The following is a 20,782-nucleotide window of genomic DNA, read 5'->3' as shown; positions in this document are numbered from 1 at the left end:
TTAACGGCATACACCAATCACAGGATTGGAGACGAGTGCAAGGGGGTATTCTCCAAAGGAGGAGAGAGGAAGACACATGGTGGGCATGCTGCTAGCCTTTTCCCTTTTGTTAATTTGAGTACTTCTATAACAACAAAAGCTATATGATAATAGTGGAAAAAAAAACTGCCTCAAAAAAAAACAAAAAAAAAAATAAAAACATATATGTAATGCATATTAACGGAAGTATATCTTCAGTTATGTGGTGGTGCTGGAGGTGCAATTTGGATCCTCTACTACCGGTCTAAAATCCAGTAAAGTAATTGAAAATTAAAAAAAGGGGGGGGGGTTCCTATATATATAAATGATCGATTACATATATGGGATGGCCCAAATTAGCTCTCCATGTGGTCAAAATTGGTTGACTAATTAAATTGTTAATTTTACCCTTCTAAACATATCATGCCCGATCTCTTCTTTCTTTCCAATTAAGGGTTACATTCTTATAATTTATATAATAGCCAATCAGGCATTATAGTTTCTTGATCTGGCTAATTTCTATAGATCAATGTATCACTACATAGTTATTGAATTGGTTAGGCCTACTTCACTCCCTTATGAACCGCCCCCATATTATATAATGCTTCCCACCAATATAACCTGCTAAGCTATAAAGTTTTCTTCAATATAATAAAATTAATCCAAGCATGGAATGCCTAGACTAAATCCAATATTACATCAAGGTTTGACTCTTACCCTGACTCCATCTCCTATTGGTTCAATTTCTGGTCATGAAGTACTGAATCCTTCATCTCTCAACTGCTCCTCCATATCTATTTAACCCTCTAAACACCATTGCCATGTCCATCAGAACACAAGACAACACCAATAGTACTACTCAACATAAGAGATATGGAGATTAACCAGAAGTCCCATAAGCCCACCCTCTTCCTATCTCTCTTTCTAATCCTCCTTTCTTCATCCTCTGTCTTTCTTGCTCATGCATTGTCTCCTGCTGGAACAATCGACAGAACTGTAAAGCAACAAATCCTCACAAGCCTCCCTCCAGAACCAGCAGTACCTTCTGGTTCATCTCAACTATTCTTGATCTCTCCTTTGGGGAAATACGCCGCCTTCCTTCTTCGCCGACCAACTATGCTCGGTGCCGGAGGCTTTGGCAATGATTTCTGTTACATTCAAGTCCAGGAAGCAGGGCAGAGTGTATGGGAATCGGATTGTGCTCCAGTGAGCAGTGGAAACACATGTAGCTTAGTGTTCGACGATATGGGTCTTGAGATTTTTGATGGTAGCAGTTCAATGTGGAACACAGATGCAGATGCTGACAACTTTCTTGAGACATTGGAGTTGGTAGACACTGGTGATATGAGGTTGAGGGACAAATATGGGAACTTGGCATGGAAGGCTAGTGATACCCCACAGGCTAACCAGAATTGTGGGTCAATGGGGTCTCCTGGTTTGGCTCCTGAGACTCCTCCATTTGCTAAGCCTGTTGAGAATAATGCTCCATTTGGGCAGTCTGTGCCAGTCCAACAGCAGCAGCAGCAGCAGCAGCTCCCAGTCCCAGTTGGTTTGGGCCCTGTGGGTGTTGGTGTGGGTGTGGGAGGAGTAGGAGCTCCTCTGTCACAGCCATCACAAGGACAAATGGGTGTTCAAGAACTGCCTCAACCTCAATATGGCCTAAGCCAGCCACCAGTTTCAGGAGCATTTAACCAGCCATTCTCATATTTGAACCAACCTGCACAGCCTTTTGGTGGAGGGTCTAGTTACCAAAGACAACCCCTTGTGGACAACAATCCTTTTGACAGTGGGTCATCAGGGAATTTGCCATTCAAGTTTGGTGTTGCTTTGGTTTCTCTTGCTACTCTGATGGTTTATTGTGGTTTTCTTCTGTGAGGCTAGCTTTTGATCTGTTCAAGTGGGATGGATATCAGCTGCAGTAATTGTGTGTAGCTCTGCTTGTTGATTCTTGAGGTTTAATTTTTCTCTCTCTTTCGGTTGCTCTTATTCTTCTTTAGTTTCCTCTGAGGAAAAAGTAGGGAATTAAGTAGGGAATTTGAAAAAAAATTGAAAAAGGGTTGGTGTAATTTGTTATGTAATAGGGAATGATGCAAATCATGCAATGGAAAAGTTATTGGATTTTCGTTTTACTAGATCTCTCGTATTAGTTTATGGGTTTGAGATGGACTAGAATGATAATTCGATGTATTTCCAATTGGATAATATGATCAAAACCTTAAATCTCTATTGAGTCTAACATTGAATGTGCCAGAGGGGCCATTGACATGCTATATCTGAGAGAAATAAAAAGAGACATCAAGAGTTGTATATTGGAATCAGATTTTTTTGTTTTTAATTCTTTCTTTTCTTGGGGAATACTTTTGTAAGATATAAATGTTGGCAGGAACGATTCTAAATCAAGTACTTTTGTATTTTGGGGAACTACTAAAACCCTATGGTGATCACGGGTTTGAGCCCAGACACAGCTTTTCTACGAAAACAAGGGTAAAACTGCATACATTATGGCCCTCCCTAGAAGCTGTAGTTGTGGGAACCTCGTGCACTGATACGCACTTTATACGAAAAACCCTACAATGAACCATAGGATGGTGTGGTAAACCTTCACTGCGTGGTAAAGATTATTGTTGACAAAAATGTGTGTGTGTGAGAGAGAGAGAGAGAGAGAGGTGTCTGAAATTGCTTCCTAATTTTTTAATAATAACCATTTTAAACATATGAATAAATAATGACTTTACCGTGTCTATTTTTTTTTATCTAATTCGTGTACATATTTTTTCATACCCATATTTACCATGAATCCAAGCCTTACCCAACAAATATTGTAGTTCTTTGTGGACAGCTGCCTAACGCAGTTGGAATGAGCTAATGCGATAGACACTCATTAGAACCCTAAGATCTCGGATTCGAGCCTTAGTTCCACACATAGTATCTCTTATCCCCTTCCCTCATCCCCCTTTGAAAAGAATGCTAATTGGGCATGTGTGGTGTGCGCTGCCGCGCTGCCCCTGCACCCAGACGTAAGAGCATGAAAATGACTACCACGCCCCCATGAAAAGATGGAAGATGGTGAGAATTTTATTAAGATTCAGGCTTCACAAAAGGACAAGAGGTTTTCATGAAAAGAAAATTCCCTTAACCCTGGACTCGGGGAAAGATAATGCACATTTTGCAATACTATAAGCCAGCTTGCACATTCCAAACTCTTATCTACATATGAAATTCCCCAAAACTAGACTTTCTCGAATACACTTGATATCAATCAAATATAATAAGCATTTCTTCTGAAACCTTCCCTTAATTTTCTCACCATTTCTATACTATATGATATCCTCTAAACATCGATCATCACATCAGCTTACATTAACAAGCAACCTCCACCCCTTGGAACCTTTCCCAGTTGGCCAATGGCTTTTGGTTGCTGTGTTTAATTGTGTTCCGGAGTTTGAAGTGATTCAGGTGAATTACAGGTGATGGCGGTCCAATTCCATCCCTATCTCTCCTCCTTTGTTGTCCTACAAGTTTTAGTTTCCCTACAAATTCTGATCTCTACTAACCTCATTTCCACCCTTCAATGCCATGGCTTCTCGATTAAGGAAGCCAGCGTGAGCGAGATCCACCAAGCCTTCAGAGAAAACAAGCTCACCTCCAGAAAGCTCGTGGAGTTGTATCTGGAGGAGATTGAGAAGATCAATCCAACACTCCGAGCAGTAATAGAGGTGAATCCTGATGCACTGGATCAAGCCAACAAGGCCGATCTGGAGAGAAATAGCATCGTTAGAGATGGTGGTAGATCCTCCTCCTTCTCTGGTCTGCACGGCATTCCCATATTAATTAAAGACAACATAGCTACAAAGGACAAGCTCAATACCACTATCGGATCATTTGCGCTTCTGGGCTCCGTCGTCCCTCGCGATGCAGGCGTTGTGGAGAAACTTAGAAGTGCAGGGGCCGTCATATTGGGTAAGGCCAGCCTTAGCGAGTGGTGCAACTTCCGATCTCACTCTCCCATTATTGGTTGGTGCGCCAGATCCGGTCAGGGTAAAGTAAGTGAGTTCATTGTTCAACTGCAACTACTCAATTTAGGGTTTCAAATTTTCTAATTCCGTGTACTAATCCAGTACTCACTCGTTCTTTCTCCCTTACTTAAATTAAAGATTTGGTGAGATTTGTATAAATTAATGGCGGGCGGGGTTCGATTTGGGAATTGCAGAACCCTTACGTGTTATCGGACAAGACATGTGCGTCGAGCACGGGATCGGCGATAGCGGTGTCGGCAAATATGGTTGCGGTCTCACTCGGAACAGAGACAGATGGGTCTATCATCTGCCCCTCCGATTTCAATGGCGTCGTTGGGATTAAACCCACCGTTGGTCTCACTAGCCGTGCCGGCGTCATCATCATCTCTCCCCGTCAGGATACCATTGGGTATGTGATTTTAATTAATTTCTTCTATGGTTTCCTTAATCGTTAGACCAGTTCCATTTGCTCTACATGTAGTAACTAGTAAGGCCTAAGGGTGTCAATTGGTCAGTTCGGTTCGGTCTGGTTGAATCCATTTTGATCTGTTATTAAGCCAACTCAAAACCTAACAGTTAGCAAGTTTTGGTTTGGTCTGATTCTTTTTATCGGTTTGTAATTGAACTACTATTGGGTTCAGCCTGGTCCAATTTTGGTTTTACATAAATTATGCATGCATAGGGAAATCAATACGAAAATTCTGTGTTTTTTTTTTTTTTTTTTTTTTCCATATTTCTTATCAATCTAGTTTCAATTTTTTTTTATCAGGTTCCATACGTTTTGCGGTTTGGTTTTAGTTTCTATCAACTATATAAAACCCCAAATTGAAACCAAACCAATAAGGGTCTAGTCGTTTCGGTCCAGGCTCAACCATTATTAGCAAAAACGCATTTAAAACTCCGTTTTAAACACGTTTTCCTTTTTACCATTTTAAACACGTTTTGTCGTATGCATCCCCAACATATGGTAAAAAGTGCAAACAGCAAGCCTTCCCGTTTAAAACACATTTCCCTTTTTTTAGCGCTTTTAAGACCTTGGACCTAACTGACCATATTCTCTCTCTCGGACTCTGATCGGCCTGATTCTTTCACCGACGTAAAGATGACTCGAAGGGCTACATTTTTTATGATATCTTTCTTCAACTCAATGTCAATGTACGGATACCAAAAAGAAAATCATGTATTTCAAATAAAAATTCCTCAATTTATATGAGAATAGTGTCATTTTTTTTGTTTCGTTTTTGAACTATAAACGTTTAAAACCTGTACCGTCCGTTTTCTGTTTTTTATCGTTTTCTATTTTTTGACCATTTTATTTGACCGTCCGTTTGCAATTTTTTACCGTTTAAAACATGTATCGTAAGACTCCATTTTTTTGCCGTTCCTGTTTTTGGTAACTATGGGCTCAACCGATTGATTTCAGTTGATCATAACTTTGACACCCTTACCATGTAGGCTATTGGGGCTAAGGTTGTTAAATGGTTCTGTTCGATATATTATGCAAATCAAAACCAAACCGTTTATAACGATCCAGTGAAATCAAAACCATTTATTAAATAGTTTCGGTTTTTGGTTTTCCAGTTTTAAATGGTTTTGGTCTCAGTTTTGTTTCCTGTATGAGGTAATAGGCTCCTAAACAATCCTTAAAGGGTTTGTTACCGGTTCTTAAACCATGTCCAAGTTTTAAATCTTTTTCCTGATGGCATATTTGCATATCTGTTCTAAATTCTAAGTACACTTACCAAAATGTAAAGACTAGGTGTAAATGGTGTAGTCAAATAAAATATAACCGGTTTAACAGTTTATAAACGGCTAAACAGTTTAAAACCGGATCGAACCGTTATTGATCATATGAAGACAGAAAACCATTCAGAAATGTGATGTTATTGGATTTGGACCTTGAATTCCCCACTATCAGATGGGCTAGATTGGAGTAATCTCTAGCCTTGATAGATTCATTTCAAGGCCCTGTTTGTTTGACAGGGACTTAAGTGGGGTGAGAAAGTGTTGATGTGGCATTTCAAAATCCCATCCCAACTTTGTTTGTTTAACTTGACGGGTGAACTTACCAAAGCTTAGGGAATAGCATTAAATGCTTTATCTGCTGACGTGGCACTTGAAAATTCCAATCCTATGTTATCCAAAGTCCCACAAAAAACAAGACTTTGGTTACTATTCATAGAAAAAGTAAAAATCTCACCCTTGTGTCCCAACCCACTACACTGTGGGTCTCACAATATTCCCACCCCATTCAACCCATCAAACAAACGGGCCGAAGACTAATGACACTCAATTTCAGCCCAATGTGATATGAGCCCAAATTTCTTTTTGAATTTTCCTGCTCCGTTTGGTTGCAAGGGGAATTAAAGGGAAGGGAAGGAAAATTTTCATACTTTAAAAAGGAATTTTTATAATCATTACCCCATGTGACACCATGTGACGATATCAATAACTCCAAATCATTTCATATTTGGTTATTAAATTTTACTTTACTTTGCATCCTATTCCCTTTGGTTTAAAATGTAAAATAAATATTACATATAAAATGTATCTTTACTATACATGGTAAGAAAATTAAGTAGTTTATACAATCACATGGGGTAATGATTACAAAAGTTTCTTTTATTGTTTGAAAATTTTTCCTTCTCTTCTATTTAATTCCCCTTGCAACCAAACGGAGCCAACGTTGTATTTTGCTATATTCTGGATACTCGGAACATTGAAACGACTTGCTCTTAGACCTGGGTAGTCCTATTAAGAAGGCTTTGTTTTCAAAATTAATGAAAATTTAATTGGTGATTGATGAAACAAAAAAGAATCTATAAAACCAGGCCCATCTATTCAAGTAATATAATTGCGGAATTTCTGAACTGGGTTGTGAAAAACAGGCCCATATGCAGGACTGTATCAGATGCAGTTTATGTGTTAGACGAGATCGTTGGGTTTGATCCAAGAGATGCTGAGGCAACTAGAGATGCTGAGAAATTCTTCCCCAGGGATGGTTACAAGCAATTTCTGAAGGCAGACGGGCTCCAAGGAAAGAGACTTGGGATTGTCAGGAAGCCCTTCTTTAATTTCCCCAAAGGATCAGTCTTTGCCCAAGCTTTCGAGGAACACTTCAACACATTAAGGTAACAGAACATATCTTAATACATTAAAATCTTTTGAATACATCTCAGTAAACATTAAAAGCTAACTATGTTCATCTCAATGGATCGATCTCAAGGCAAAGAGGTGCAGTTTTGGTAGACAATCTTGAAATAGCCAACATCAGTTCCATACTTGATCACTCTCGAAGTGGCGAACAGATGACGATGCTGGCTGAGTTCAAAATCGCTCTCAATTCTTACTTATCAGACCTCGTAACCTCTCCCGTGAGATCCCTTGCTGATATAATTGCATTCAATGAAAATCATCCAGATCAGGTGAGATCTGATCAGTTGGCTTTGATTGTTTGATACTTACTGGGTTTGATCAAATGATGGAATTAACAGTCTTTAAGCCTATACTTGTTTGCAGGAAAGGATGAAAGATCTTGGTCAGGAGAAACTTTTAGAATCTGAAGAAACCAGTGGAATCAACGAGGAAGTGAGAAAAGCAATTGAGAACATGGAGAGACTATCAAGAGATGGGTTTGAGAAGTTGATGATAGAGAACCAATTGGATGCAATGGTGACTCCAAGAGCAAGTGCTTCTTCAGTTCTTGCAATCGGTGGGTACCCAGCAATCAATGTACCAGCGGGATATGGGAGCGATGGACTTCCATTTGGGATCTGTTTTGGGGGTCTGCGTGGTTCGGAGCCTAAACTGATTGAGATTGCTTATGCTTTTGAGCAAGCCACAAAGATCAGGAAGCCTCCCTCCTTCAAACATATCCATGTGGCAAGTAGTACTCATTCAGATTTGTGATTTCTATTTAGACGCTAGCAATGCTGATGTAGAAAATGAGTCTCGCTGAATGTCACCTACCAGGAGACAAACGAGTTGTAACTTAAAATTGTGCATTTGGTGCCATTGTTGAAAAGTGTTTAGGGTTTATAATAATAGGGGCGTTGTTCTTTGTGCCGGCTGCACCCAGGCACATGGGGGTGGACGTAATGATCACCCTGCCCCCCTTCTGAGTGACAGGTCCATGTGCCTAGGCGCTGCCTGCGTTACGACACAGAGAACATTCTCCCATAATAATAAGTCAAAGAGGAATAAAAGTGGACCCCATAAAATGGAGACAATCAGAGGGATGCCACCATCGAAAAATGAGAAGGAAAAAGAGGATTTCTTGGACTAATACAATACATTAATCGGTTCAAAGCTCGGTTGACTGTGGTGTGTGTGATCGAATCAATATTCAAGCTTCTTAAGAAGGAATGTCAATAAGCATTTGTGTAGGCACTGTATTTCGACACATTGGGGGAACTTTCTGACGATGATGATTCGGAACCGTTTGACTGTCGTGCCGATTATGTGGTAAAAATGATCGTTTTATCCTTGATCTAATTTTGATATCCAAACATTTCAAAATAGAGCCAAAACTCCTAGAATAATCTTATTTAGCCATGTTGAGTTCACATGCAAAATTTCATTCAAATGTTTCATCGTTTGCAAAATGACCATTTTAGCTTTGTGTTTTCTCGATATCTAAACCATCTCGGTTTGAGCCAAAATTCTTAAGATGGTCTCATTTAGCTATTTTAAGGTTGTGCGTGAAATTTTGTTCCAATCTAGTGATATTTGGTTGCCATTTAATGCAAAAAATAACCATTTTGCCACTCACATGATTTCAATATCCGAACCTTCCCGATCTGTGTCAAAACTCTTGGGATACTTTATTTAGTTATTTTGAATTTGTGAGTAAAATTTCGTTCAAATACGAAGACTTTTGGTTTTTACTTAATGCAAAATGATCATTTTGTTCCTAATATGATTTCAATATTCAAACCTTCCTATTTGAGCCGAAATTATTTGGATAATATTTTTTTAATTATTTTAAACTTGTGTATAAATTTCATCCAAATTCAATACCATTTGGAGTCGATATAAAGAATCTTTTGTGGGTAACACACACTAGTCAAGCATTTTTTGCCATTTCCCCAGCAAAATCTAAGTTTGATCACCATATGGATGGAAAGTGTTCGAAAAATGCTTTATTGCGATATTTGATGCTTTAAAATCGGCCACACATATTGAAAGACATAAACATTTTAATTTTTAGCCTTTAAAAGAGATTTTAATATATCATTTTAGTCAACCTAGCCGACCCATACCGGCCCTGAACAGTCCGTACGAGCCAAGCCAGGCCTGGCTTACGTGTGCGCCTGGCCTAGCCCTGGCGTGCATGCAAGCCTAGCCCAAAGTTCAGCCTATGACTTGGGCCATGCCTTGTCACCCTAGAATTTGGCCATAATTTCAGTTTGAGTGGTCCATATACCCCCCCCCCCCGGTTGAGGGAACTAGCGTTACAAATCTTTAACAAAATTTTAGTCTCCAAGAATCCCTCACTCCTCGGATCTTTATTGCCGATCTTTATCGCCAGTTTGAGTGGTCTATATACCCCCCGGTTGAGGGAACTAGGGTTAGAAATCTGAATTTTTATCCTCTCCTGTTATAGCACGGTGCAGTACTACATCATGCAACAGTTGTAGAGGCCATGTGCATCATGTGGGCCCCACTATGCCACATGGCCTCTGCAGCGCCGCACGATGCAGTACTGCACCGTACTATAACAGGAGAGGATAACGATTCTAGAAATCTTTAACAAAATTTTGTCCCCAAGAATCCCTCACTCCTCGGATCTTTATTGTCGATCTTTACCTCCAGTACCCTGCCCAGTCCAATTCCCCAGTTCCTCTAACATGGGGGGCTGGAATGGCCATCCTATCTCTGCCTGAACACTCTGCACAAATGGGGTTCACACCCCCCCTATTAGAGGAACTAGGGAACTGGAGGAGATAATTTTTTCAGATGAAGTTTTCATCCCCCTCATACCCCCTCCCCTATAGCTCTATAAAATTTCGTAAATACCTCCACTCGCAATTTTCGTCAGTTGGAGCATCGTCATTCAAAACACATTTCGGTTGGCCTCTACAGTGGATTTTGAAAATACGGACGCATATTTACTGGGTCGAGAACCTCCTATGCATCAACAGTAAATATTTATTTTATATTTTCTTCTAACTATTTTTGGATATTTTTGCCCTTATGGGTTGTTTGATAATTTTGGCTCTTAAAACCGGAAAAATGTGAAATAAATTGGGTTTATTTGCGATTATGTGAAAAAGGATCATTCTAATCTAATTTAATGTGCTTTGGTTTGAAATTTTTTATTTTAAAACTTGGATGGATTAATGTTTTTACCGTTTTCCCCTTAGAGGGGCATTTTGATCCTTTCACTTTAAAATACGGAAAAAAAATTGTGAGTTATTTTTGAACCAAGAGTGAATTATTTCTCTTGATGCTTGGTAGTCTGTAGTTTGACTAGAAAAAATTATAACTCCATTATTTTTTATAGTAAAAGATTTAACTAGACTAGATCTCGTGGTTAATTTTCCCTTTTGAATTTTGGAATGTTTTTCACCTTAAAAAATGGTGTGTCCTTTTGTGATTAGTTTGACTTGATTTATCGGTGCTATTAGTCTTATGTATTATATTGTTTGTTATTATGTATCTCCATAAACTTGCACATAGATTGGAAAAGGTTAATTTGTTTTCCAACAATATTAAGTGTAAAAAGACAAAAAAATTAGGAAAATTAGATACTTGTGATTTGTTGTGTTTACTTTGGAATTTCATCTAAAGATCTTGGAGAAGAATATAGTAAATGACAACTCTCTCTTCATCCTCCTTTTCTTCTTTTATTTAGAAGAAAGATAGAGTCTATCCATGACGCTAAAGATAGAGGTCATTCTGTGACCAACCTTTGTCCATTACATGAATCACCCCTCTAAGCTTAGACATTGAATGTAAATTGTCATGAATCACTCAAGGTCAGTTTAACAATGAAAAATTTTCAATTCTACTATTACTTACAAATCAAGAATATAATGCAAGATACTAGAGGGATAAAACTGAGAGCTTCTACTCTATATATGAACATGCACAACAATATTTGCATATATGAAATTTCTCATGTTGCATGCCATCTATAATTTCTTTAGTGCAATTTGCATGCCAAATGTTGAAAGATTAAAATTAAACAGAAACAAACAAAATGAGACAAAATCAAGTAAAGGAGTACTGTCAGCGAGGTTGTTCTGTAACCAAATTTTATACAGAATGGTATAATAAAGAGGAAAATTGAAGTTTTTCCATTTTAATTAATTCCCTCAATGTTTTGGACGTATGAAGAGACACTTAAATATGAATTAATTCCATGCTATATTCGTTTGTTAATTAAAAGGGCAAGAGATCTCTACTTGGTCATATGGTCTCTACACAAGTGCCTGGGCCAATAGGGGAGCATGCCTGGGTATCTACTCAGGGGATAGAGGCATCATCTCACGGTGCCCTATGAGAGGACATAGGAAACACCACAAAGTAGAGATCTTTTTTCCTAATTAAAAAAAAAAAAAAAAAAAAAAAAACTTGAAGCAGAGTCAAGTTATTTACTGTTTTTATTTTTTATTTTTATGAATATCAATTTATTTCTATAACAGGAAAAAGAGAGGGGGGAGGAGAATATACAATGTTTTTTTACTTTAGTCATTGAATCATTTTCATTGATGCAATTGGTACCGTCTTGTATTTTATATCCAAAAGTTATTTTATATCTAAATATTTCCAGAATCAAGTTGGTGTTATGATCTATGATTAATATTCCTTGCTTAAATAATGAGATTTTCTTATTGACATCCGTCATGGGGTCAGATAATTTGTAATCTTACCTTTTTGCCCATTAGTGTTACATACAATTTTTTCTTCTAATAAGGATAAATATTGTCATATTTCACATGTATACTCAAAATATGTACATAACAATGACACATTTATATAATGCCATAAAGATATGTCATTCTCATATTATATTTAAAAATTCTTTACTCTTAATTTAAAGAACTTTTGAGAATAAAACAAAGGGTAATTAAAAGAAGGTATCAAATTTTAAATACACCTGTAGAGTTGTCATTTAGACACTCCCGTAAATAATATTCAAAATAGAAATCTGTCCATCTATGTCTATGGGAGTATGTAGATAATAAGCACATACCAAAATACATTTTCTCCTATCAACTTGACTGGCCCATGAGTACCTATCTCTCCTATTTTCAAGTTTTTTTGGTAATACCTATTTTCAAGTTTAGATCCTTAGTTTGGCCCATGAGGTGCAATTTGGATCCTCCCCTGCCGAGCTGCCCAGATACGGTGCTACGTGCAATGTCAACCTTACCCCTGTCCAAATGCCTTGCCCAAGTGGGAGTAAGGTGATCATTGCACACAGCACCGTATCTAGACAGCACGGTCCTACCGGGCAGCTCGGCCATGAGGTGGCCTTAGAGTTGTTTAATTCTCCGAGGCTACCAAAACTATTTACCATTTTACATGCAAAATAAGAATTTTTTTGAATCCTCAAAAAGTCAACTAATTTATTGTCTCCTTCCTATGTTTGACTCGAGCATGTTTCGTAAAGATCATAATTTTTTATGATTAGATATAATTTCAGCATGATTATTACTCACAAGAAGGTCCACTATCCATATCTTGATGAAGGAATGGAAATCAAATTTTCTCATAGTGAAGTGAACCCAAAACCACTCAGCTCCTATATATTGGAGTAGAGAGACAGAGAGAAACAGAGGACTTGATTGCCAATCTTCTTTCTAAAATCCAATATGGCGTCTCATGCTCACCACCCAATTCTCCCATGCGCGTTTTTATTAGTGATTATCTGTTGTTCTTTTGGCGTCAATGTCTCAGGCGCCACCAATTTCTCTATCGCTGAAGCAACAGTGGCAGAGCTGCAGGCGGCTTTCAAGCAGAACATTCTCAACTCTACAACACTTGTCGAATACTATCTCTCCCAGATCCTTTCTCTAAACTCAAAGATTCGGGGATTGATTGAGGTGAACCCAGATTTGCTCTACCTGGCTCAGCTTGCCGACGAGCAACGGAAGGCTGGGGTTCCACCATCTGGGACAGGGTTGCATGGCATCCCAGTACTGCTCAAGGACAACATATCCACTCAGGATAAGCTCAACACCACTGCTGGCTCCTTTGCATTGCTTGGTTCTGTCGTCCCTCGTGATGCCGGTGTGGCGAAAAAGTTGAGAGCCGCCGGTGCCATCATACTGGGAAAGGCCGCACTTAGCGAGTGGGCTCATTACCGTTCTGCTAATGGACCCAATGGTTGGAGCGCTCGAGGTGGTCAAGTACTGGTGAGCCATGTTAGAATTTGGGTAGAATTGATCGTTAAAAGCTAGCTTGTCCCTGGAAAGGGGGAAATTATCTCCTCCAGTTCCCTGCCCGCCCGAGTTGCCCAGGGCCTCTAATAAGGGGGGTGGACCCCACTTGGGCAGAGTGTTTGGGCAGGGGTAGGGTGGTCACTGTCCCCCTTGTTAGAGGCACTGGGAAACTAGGCCAGGTAGGGAACTGGAGGGGATAAAGGTCCCTGGTTATTGTTGTGACACTACTTGTAGAACTTGGGTAGGACTTAATCTAAAAAATTAGTTAAGAAAAGAGAATGCTACTTGGGCGTGTGTGGTATGCTGCTCCTACGCCCAGAGACAGGGGGCGGACAAAATTACCGCCACACCTCCTTGAATGTCTATATTTTCGTGGGGGCATGTCGGTCATTTCACTTGCCCCTATGTCTCGGCACAAGGACAGTTCATTGCATGCGGCCAAGTAGCGTTCTTTTTTCCATCTAGTTATTTAGGAGAAGATATTCAAGTCCTTATAAATCTCCACACTGAGTTATTCACATCCAATGCAAAAGGATTATTGCTTTCGTGTGGAATCCCAACAAGTCACAATATAACTGAGTTATAATTGCTCTCTCTCTCATCATTAATTTTAAATGTATGATGATAAGTGCAGAATCCATATGTAATGTCGGCCGATCCATGTGGGTCAAGCACCGGATCAGCAATATCAGTGGCAACAAATATGGCGGCAGTATCACTAGGAACAGAGACAGACGGTTCAATCCTCTGCCCAGCCTATTCAAACTCAGTTGTTGGAATCAAACCCACTCTTGGACTCACTAGCCGAGCTGGGGTTGTTCCCATTAGTCCCAGGCAGGACACAGTGGGGTGAGTATTTATAATTTCTGCATCAAATCAATGCATTTAAGGTATTTGATGAAATAACTTTCATAATAATTGTGTTTTGAGTGAAATAGGCCAATCTGCCGCACAGTGTCAGATGCAGCATATGTACTAGATGCAATTGCAGGCTATGACCCTTACGACACCGCAACTTCAACTGCATCAGAATTCATTCCTCCCGGTGGATATGTGCAATTCTTGAATGCAAGTGGACTTAAAGGGAAGAGACTGGGAATAGTAAGAAACCCATTCTTCAACTTCACCACTGCCACCTCTTACATGACTCAAGCTTTCCAAATGCATTTCCAAACCCTAAGGTACTTAACAAACATTTCCCTTTTCCTTGTTAAGATTCATTTTTATTTTTTTATTTTAGTTGGTTAACCTAACTTTTTATTTTTTTCTGAACTTATTTCTCCTCCCAATCCAACCAAAAAAAAAAAAAGCCAATTTGGTGCAATTTTGGTGGACAATTTGCAAATAGCCAACATTAGTGCGATATTGAATTCAAGTCAAAGTGGTGAATCATATGCATTGTCGGCCGAGTTTAAGATCGCCTTGAATAATTACTTATCAGGGTTGGTTGCTTCTCCAATCAGAACACTCGCAGATGCAATAGCCTTCAACAATAACTACTCTACCTTGGTACATAGCTCTCGTCTTTTGTTTATTTCAGGTTTTGATATAATTTGAATGATGAAACCCAAGTTCTTGAGGTGGAACGATTGATTTCGCGTAATTAATCGATGTTTTTGATGGATTGGCATGCAGGAAATGATTCCACAATACGGCCAATCCCTCTTTTTATTAGCTGAGAATTCTACAGGTACTAGTGATCCTTTATATAAAGCGGCACTAGCAAATATGCTGAGCTTGACAGAAAATGGGTTTGTGAAGCTAATGATGGATAATAATTTGGATGCATTAATTACTCCCAACTCTGGTGTTACTCCAATGCTAGCAATTGGGGGATTTCCAGGAATTAGTGTTCCAGCAGGGTATGCACCAAATGGGGCACCATTTGGTATCTGTTTTAGTGGGTTGCAAGGTTATGAGCCAAGGTTGATTGAGATTTCTTATGGCTTTGAACAAGCTACAAAGATTAGGAAGCCTCCATCATTCCTTGTGTGAGATTTCTTCTAAAGGAGCACTCTCTTTTTAATAATGATGGATATATAGATTCGATTTGTAATGGATATATAGTGGGTTGCAGGGTTATTGAGTATAATGTAACCTTCGGATATAAATTATATCTCTGCTTGTATCTAATCGTTCATTACCATTGGAGCAAACAACCGAGCAATCTCCAATAAAATATTTTATTTTTCGTTCCAAACTGTTGTGGTCATAAATTTCAAGGGAATTTTTTTTATGTTTACTAATATCATCTTTTGGATAACCTTATGGCAATTACAATACACAATAATTCAGATCACTTCTCTACCTTCGACATAGCCATCAGCACAGAAAGCAATTCAAATCAAAGACCATTAGTTCACAAAAGACTCAATCAAACCGATAACGAGGTCTTTCGATCTTTCTTGTGCAACCCAATTGATATCATCATAAACAAAATTTGGGGGCCCTTCCCACTCTTAAGAGCATCTTGACACACTTTTTTAGCCAACAAATCTGTCACCATGTTGATTTCCCTATAGAAGTGAGAAATTTTCCACGGTATTCTATCCATGAAATTTAAAGAACATCCATTTTTTGCCTAAAACACCATGGAATTGCTTGCTCTTTAATACGAGTCACAATCAAGCTTGAATCACATTCAATCCAAACTAGGGGTGTCATTATTGTAATTGATTTGTATTTGTAATTGAGACAGGGTTTTGGTTTCATTATATATACGGGGTAGAATTATAATTATGTGGGGATAAGGGTTTTGGGTTTTCCTATATATTGTCTCTATGTGGAAAACCCTAATCACAAAAAAAATAAAGGGGAGCACTTTGTGAGGTGAAGAGTAGTGTAGAGAATATTTTAGGACATAATGAAAATTTTCTGATTCTCTTAGGTGGATGTAGACAATCTCTGATTCTTTCAGATGGATGTAAGCAATTTCTGATTCTCTTAGATAGATGTAGGCAATCTTACCAAACCACAGTTACTATTTTGCGTTGTGTGTGATTGTTTGCTTAGATTCTTCCTCGTGGTTGCACATTCGTCCCCAACAATTCAGTATATAAATTTAATTTGGTTTTCCATCTAAATATCCTAAAATGAATAGTATTAATTGGCAATTGGCATTCCAGCCTTATTTTCTTCTTTTAGTTGGAAAAAATTAAGATATTGTTCATACGTATGTAAAGCTGAAAAGAGAGGTCATTTTGTAACCAACCTTTGTTTAGTACACGTGAAACACCCCCATCAAGCTAAGATAATGTATGCCAATTGTTATGAATCGTTCAAAAGTTCAACTTAACAATGGAAATTATCAATATTGCTACTTTGAACTTTAATCACAATTAAAGTTAGGAAGAAATGTATATATAAGTTCTTACTCCACGAACATGCTTAAAAACAAAAATAATAGCACTTATGAATGCAGCATGCAACCATAAAAAGCCATGAAAAAATATATAATTATTAAACAAAATTAAGAAAAGCAATTATACGAGATAATAAGATATATGAATACTATTTAAAGACAAAATGTTGTCATAATCAAAGTTGGAGAACTTGTAACATTACCTTTTTTGTCTTTTAATATAATATATTTCTTTTTTTAATGAGGATAAAATCATAAAATATGCAAAACAATGAAAGTAATTGGGGAATTTTATTTTTTTTGGATATACGAAAGCTCTTGAGAATGATGTAATGTTAAGATCACTTTAAAATTATTTTGAAAACTCTAACTTAAAGAACTTTTAGGAATAAGACGAGGCAAATAAGAGAAGGTTACAACATCTCACTTCACCATTTTGGTTACAACAAGATACACCCATATGACCACATTGAAGTTCTTTCTTAATTCCTATTCTTCTTAATTACTCTATTAAGGATCCTTCTAGGTGTCACTATGTCTGGTGAAATATAATGCTTTATTATTTGCCACTTGACACTATATGAGTTAGCCCATGTGATAGAGGGCCCTACATACATCTCAATGACCAAATTTTAGTCCACAGTAAGCAAGAAAAGTTGGTCAAACTTTGATTAAAATTTTTAGTAAATTACCAATATGTCATCAAATGGAGATGAATATAAAATACAATATGACATCTTTTGTAATTTTAGCTACTTCCTCTGCTCATTTTAAGTTGAAATTGTATCAATGAGATGAATATCTGATCGCCTCTCACATGGACCAACCAATGTACTGCCATGTGGCAAATAGTAAAGCGTTATACTTCATTAGGTATAGTGACGGGAAGAAAACCCTATAGTTAATGGTAAAACAATTTTTTACATTTTAAACTCCCTTAGTGTTTTGAACATATGAGGTGTCGCTTCAAGATGAATTGATTTTGCGTCACATTGATTTGTTAATAAAAAAAACCAAAGAAGTTGAAAACAGGTGGATGTAGGCAATCTTTGATTCTCTCAGGTGAATGTAGTCAATCTTTGGTTCTCTCAGGTGGATGTAGGCAATCTTACCGAATCACGACCTTGTGTTGTATGCAAGGTTCTAAAACTCGGTTTCGACTAGGTTTCGACCAGCGAAAAATGAGTTTGTCTCGGTTTCGACCATATCTCGGTCGAAACTTGGGACTTTCTCCAGCTAACTCGAACCTTGGTTTGAGGCCGAGTTGTTTTTGCTCTGATTCTTGTTGTGCTGCCTATTTTTTACATTTTAAGCTCAATCCATGCATTAGTTTCACATAGAGAACACTAAAAATATTACTTGTGGTTTTGATCCAAGTTTGATACTATATATTGTTCTTGGACATGGTATCAAATAAGGTTTGACCGGAACATAACTCCTTCAATATAAATGAGATTTAAGCAATCTTGGATTTGTTAGAAAGCTTTATTTTGATAGCTTTCCAATAAGTCCAAGATTGATTTTTTTGAACATCAAAATAAATGAATATTTTATCGCATTTTTTGTTTTTAGCAATATTTTGTCATATTGACATCTATGGAATTTTTAGATTTTAGAAAAATCCCAACATTAGAAAGTTGAAAATTGCACTTACCGTTGAAAATTTAGTTTTTGTTCTTGAACTGAGGGGTTGACTTTTTTTCCTTTTGGAATTTTACTTTTTAATTATTTTTATTGGATTCAAATAGGGGATATTTGCTTATTTATGAATAATATCTTAAGTAAATGAAACGTTTACTTAAATGATATTAGACATAACTAAGTATCTGTCCTTGTTTTTTAGCAGTTTCTAACATAAATACTTGTCTGTCCAAGTTTCGAGCCAAGTTTTCCCTAGTTTCGATGGGCATATGTGTCGAAACCACCGAGATATGATCGAAACTAGTCGAAACCATCGAAACAAGGGATTTTATAAAATCCCCCTTGAACTCGTCTCGAAAACCTAGGAAACCGAGTTAACTCGATGGTTTCGACAGGTTTCGATCGAGTTTTTGTTCCATGGTTGTATGTAATTGTTTGTTTGGGTTCTTCCTCATGGTTGCATATTCGTCCCCAACAATTCATTGTATATATTTAATTTGGTATTCCATCTAAATATCCTAAAGAGAATAACATTAATTGGCAATTGGCATTTCAGCCTTATTTTCTTCTTTCAATTGGAAGAAATTAAGATGGTGTTCATACGTATGTCAAGCTGAAAAGAGAGGTCATTTTGTAACCAACCTTTGTTTAGTACACATGAAACACCCCATCAAGCTAAGACAATGTATGTCACTTGTTGTGAATCACTCAAAAGGTCAACTTAAAATTGAAAATTATCAATATTACTAGTCTCAATTTTAAACACAATTAAAATTAGGAAGAATTGTATGATATAAGTCGGAGACAACTGGGAGCTCCTACTCCATGAATATGCTTAAAAATAAAAATAATAGCACTTATGAATGCAACATGCAACCATAAAAAGCCATGATAAAATATATAGTTACTAAACAAAATTAAGAGAAGCAAATATACAAGTTAATAAGATATATGAATACTATTTAAAGGCAAAATGTTGTCGTAATCAAAGTTGGTGAAAAAGAACTTGTAATTTTACTTTTTTGGCTTTGCTGCATAAGATATTTCTTTTTTCATTGACGATAAAATCATAAAATATGTATTCATAAACAAAACAACGAAAGTTATTGATGATTTTTTTTTTTGTGTGTGTGTGGATAAATGAAGTCAAATTATTTTGAAAAGTCTAACTTAAAGAACTTTTGGAAATAAGACAAGGGGCAAATAAGAAAAGGTTATAACATATCACTTCTCCATTTTGGTTACAATAAGATGCATCCGTATGACCACATTGAAGTTCTTTCTCAATTCCTATACTTCTTAATTACTCTATTTAAGGGTCATTCTATGTCACTATGCCTAGTGAAGTATAATGCTTTATTATTTGTCACTTGACAATAGATGGGTTAGCCCATGTGATAGAGTACGTCACATACATCTCAACTTCACTAGGTATAGTGATGGGAAGAAAACCCTAAAGGTAATGGTAAAACAATTTGTTCCATTTCAAACTCCCTTAGTGCTTTGAATGTATGAGGTGCCACTTCAAGATGAACTGATTTTGCATCATATTGATTTGTTAACTAAAAAATTCAAAGAAGTTGAAAAGAGTTTTATTACTTTGGAAAATCTTATTGTAACCAATCTTGGTGAAAAAGAAATTATATGCTTACTTTTTTTCCCTTGTATGGTATAACAATTTTTTTTAATAAGGTCAAATCCTTTCATTTCATATGTGTACTTAAAACAAATATGTTAAACAATGATAATTCTTGATAATGGCATAATGATAAGTCATTTTCAAATTAAACTAGAATATTGTTTTGCCGATTGAACTTTTCATTTGCATCTCATGTAGCTGGAGCACAACTCTGACGTATTCGAAGGGACGCATCAAACGAATGCACATTTGCTATCGGAAGCCAGAAGTTGTTCTACCATAGAGCCAATTTTGCATTCAAACTCTATTTCACTAAAAGAGGCAAATACTGACTTTAGGAGAATGTCAAATGACACACTCTCCTACCACAACATCTCAACAGATAAGTCATCTCATATAAAGTCTTATCCCTAATTTTACAACAAAGTCAACTAAAAGCACTCCGCTCCTATAGTCCTATGTCAATTGGTAGAGGAAATGGATTTCATCTTATACTCTGGGAAGCTTCATTCGAGGAGAGGTGGCATTAGCAAACCAAACACCCCTCCTCATTCCAAGGTTCCAACACAGAAAATAAATTTTAAAATAAAAAAGAAAATATGATATAATATATTTGTCCCCTATTATAGGAGGAGAGAAATAGACATAAGAGGCGCTAGCGTATGCTATGCAATCGAACAAAAAAATCAATCTCCAAATAAAATAAAGGAAAAAG

The 20,782-nt window shown here is 37.3% G+C and overlaps 3 protein-coding genes across 4 annotated transcripts; all 3 read left to right on the top strand.

The window, feature by feature from the left end:
• Positions 1 to 891: 891 nt before the first annotated feature.
• Positions 892 to 1,893, top strand: LOC122662810. The gene has a single exon (XM_043858523.1). The coding sequence runs from the start codon at positions 892 to 894 to the stop codon at positions 1,891 to 1,893; it is 1,002 nt and encodes a 333-aa protein (XP_043714458.1).
• A 1,570-nt stretch (positions 1,894 to 3,463) lies between these two features.
• Positions 3,464 to 7,946, top strand: LOC122663396 (probable amidase At4g34880). 2 transcript variants are annotated; one of them, XM_043859071.1, is made up of 5 exons: positions 3,464 to 4,061; positions 4,229 to 4,443; positions 6,923 to 7,165; positions 7,261 to 7,459; positions 7,554 to 7,946. In XM_043859071.1, exons 1-5 carry the CDS (start codon positions 3,489 to 3,491, stop codon positions 7,941 to 7,943), a joined length of 1,620 nt encoding a protein of 539 aa, XP_043715006.1. In that variant the 5' UTR covers positions 3,464 to 3,488; the 3' UTR covers positions 7,944 to 7,946. The 2 variants fall into 2 exon arrangements, with proteins under 2 accessions (XP_043715006.1, XP_043715007.1); XM_043859072.1 differs by having other exon boundaries at positions 3,944 to 4,065.
• Positions 7,947 to 12,856: 4,910 nt separating this feature from the next.
• On the top strand, positions 12,857 to 15,520 carry LOC122662809 (probable amidase At4g34880). The gene is made up of 5 exons (XM_043858522.1): positions 12,857 to 13,399; positions 14,061 to 14,275; positions 14,365 to 14,607; positions 14,737 to 14,935; positions 15,062 to 15,520. Exons 1-5 carry the CDS (start codon positions 12,857 to 12,859, stop codon positions 15,419 to 15,421), a joined length of 1,560 nt encoding a protein of 519 aa, XP_043714457.1. The 3' UTR covers positions 15,422 to 15,520.
• The last annotated feature ends 5,262 nt before the right edge of the window (positions 15,521 to 20,782 follow it).

This window comes from Telopea speciosissima, chromosome 5 (genome assembly GCF_018873765.1).
Source record: "Telopea speciosissima isolate NSW1024214 ecotype Mountain lineage chromosome 5, Tspe_v1, whole genome shotgun sequence".
Taxonomy (NCBI): domain Eukaryota; kingdom Viridiplantae; phylum Streptophyta; class Magnoliopsida; order Proteales; family Proteaceae; genus Telopea; species Telopea speciosissima.
The sequence above is the reverse complement of the archived record's forward strand: the minus strand, read 5'-3'. Positions and strand labels throughout refer to the sequence as shown.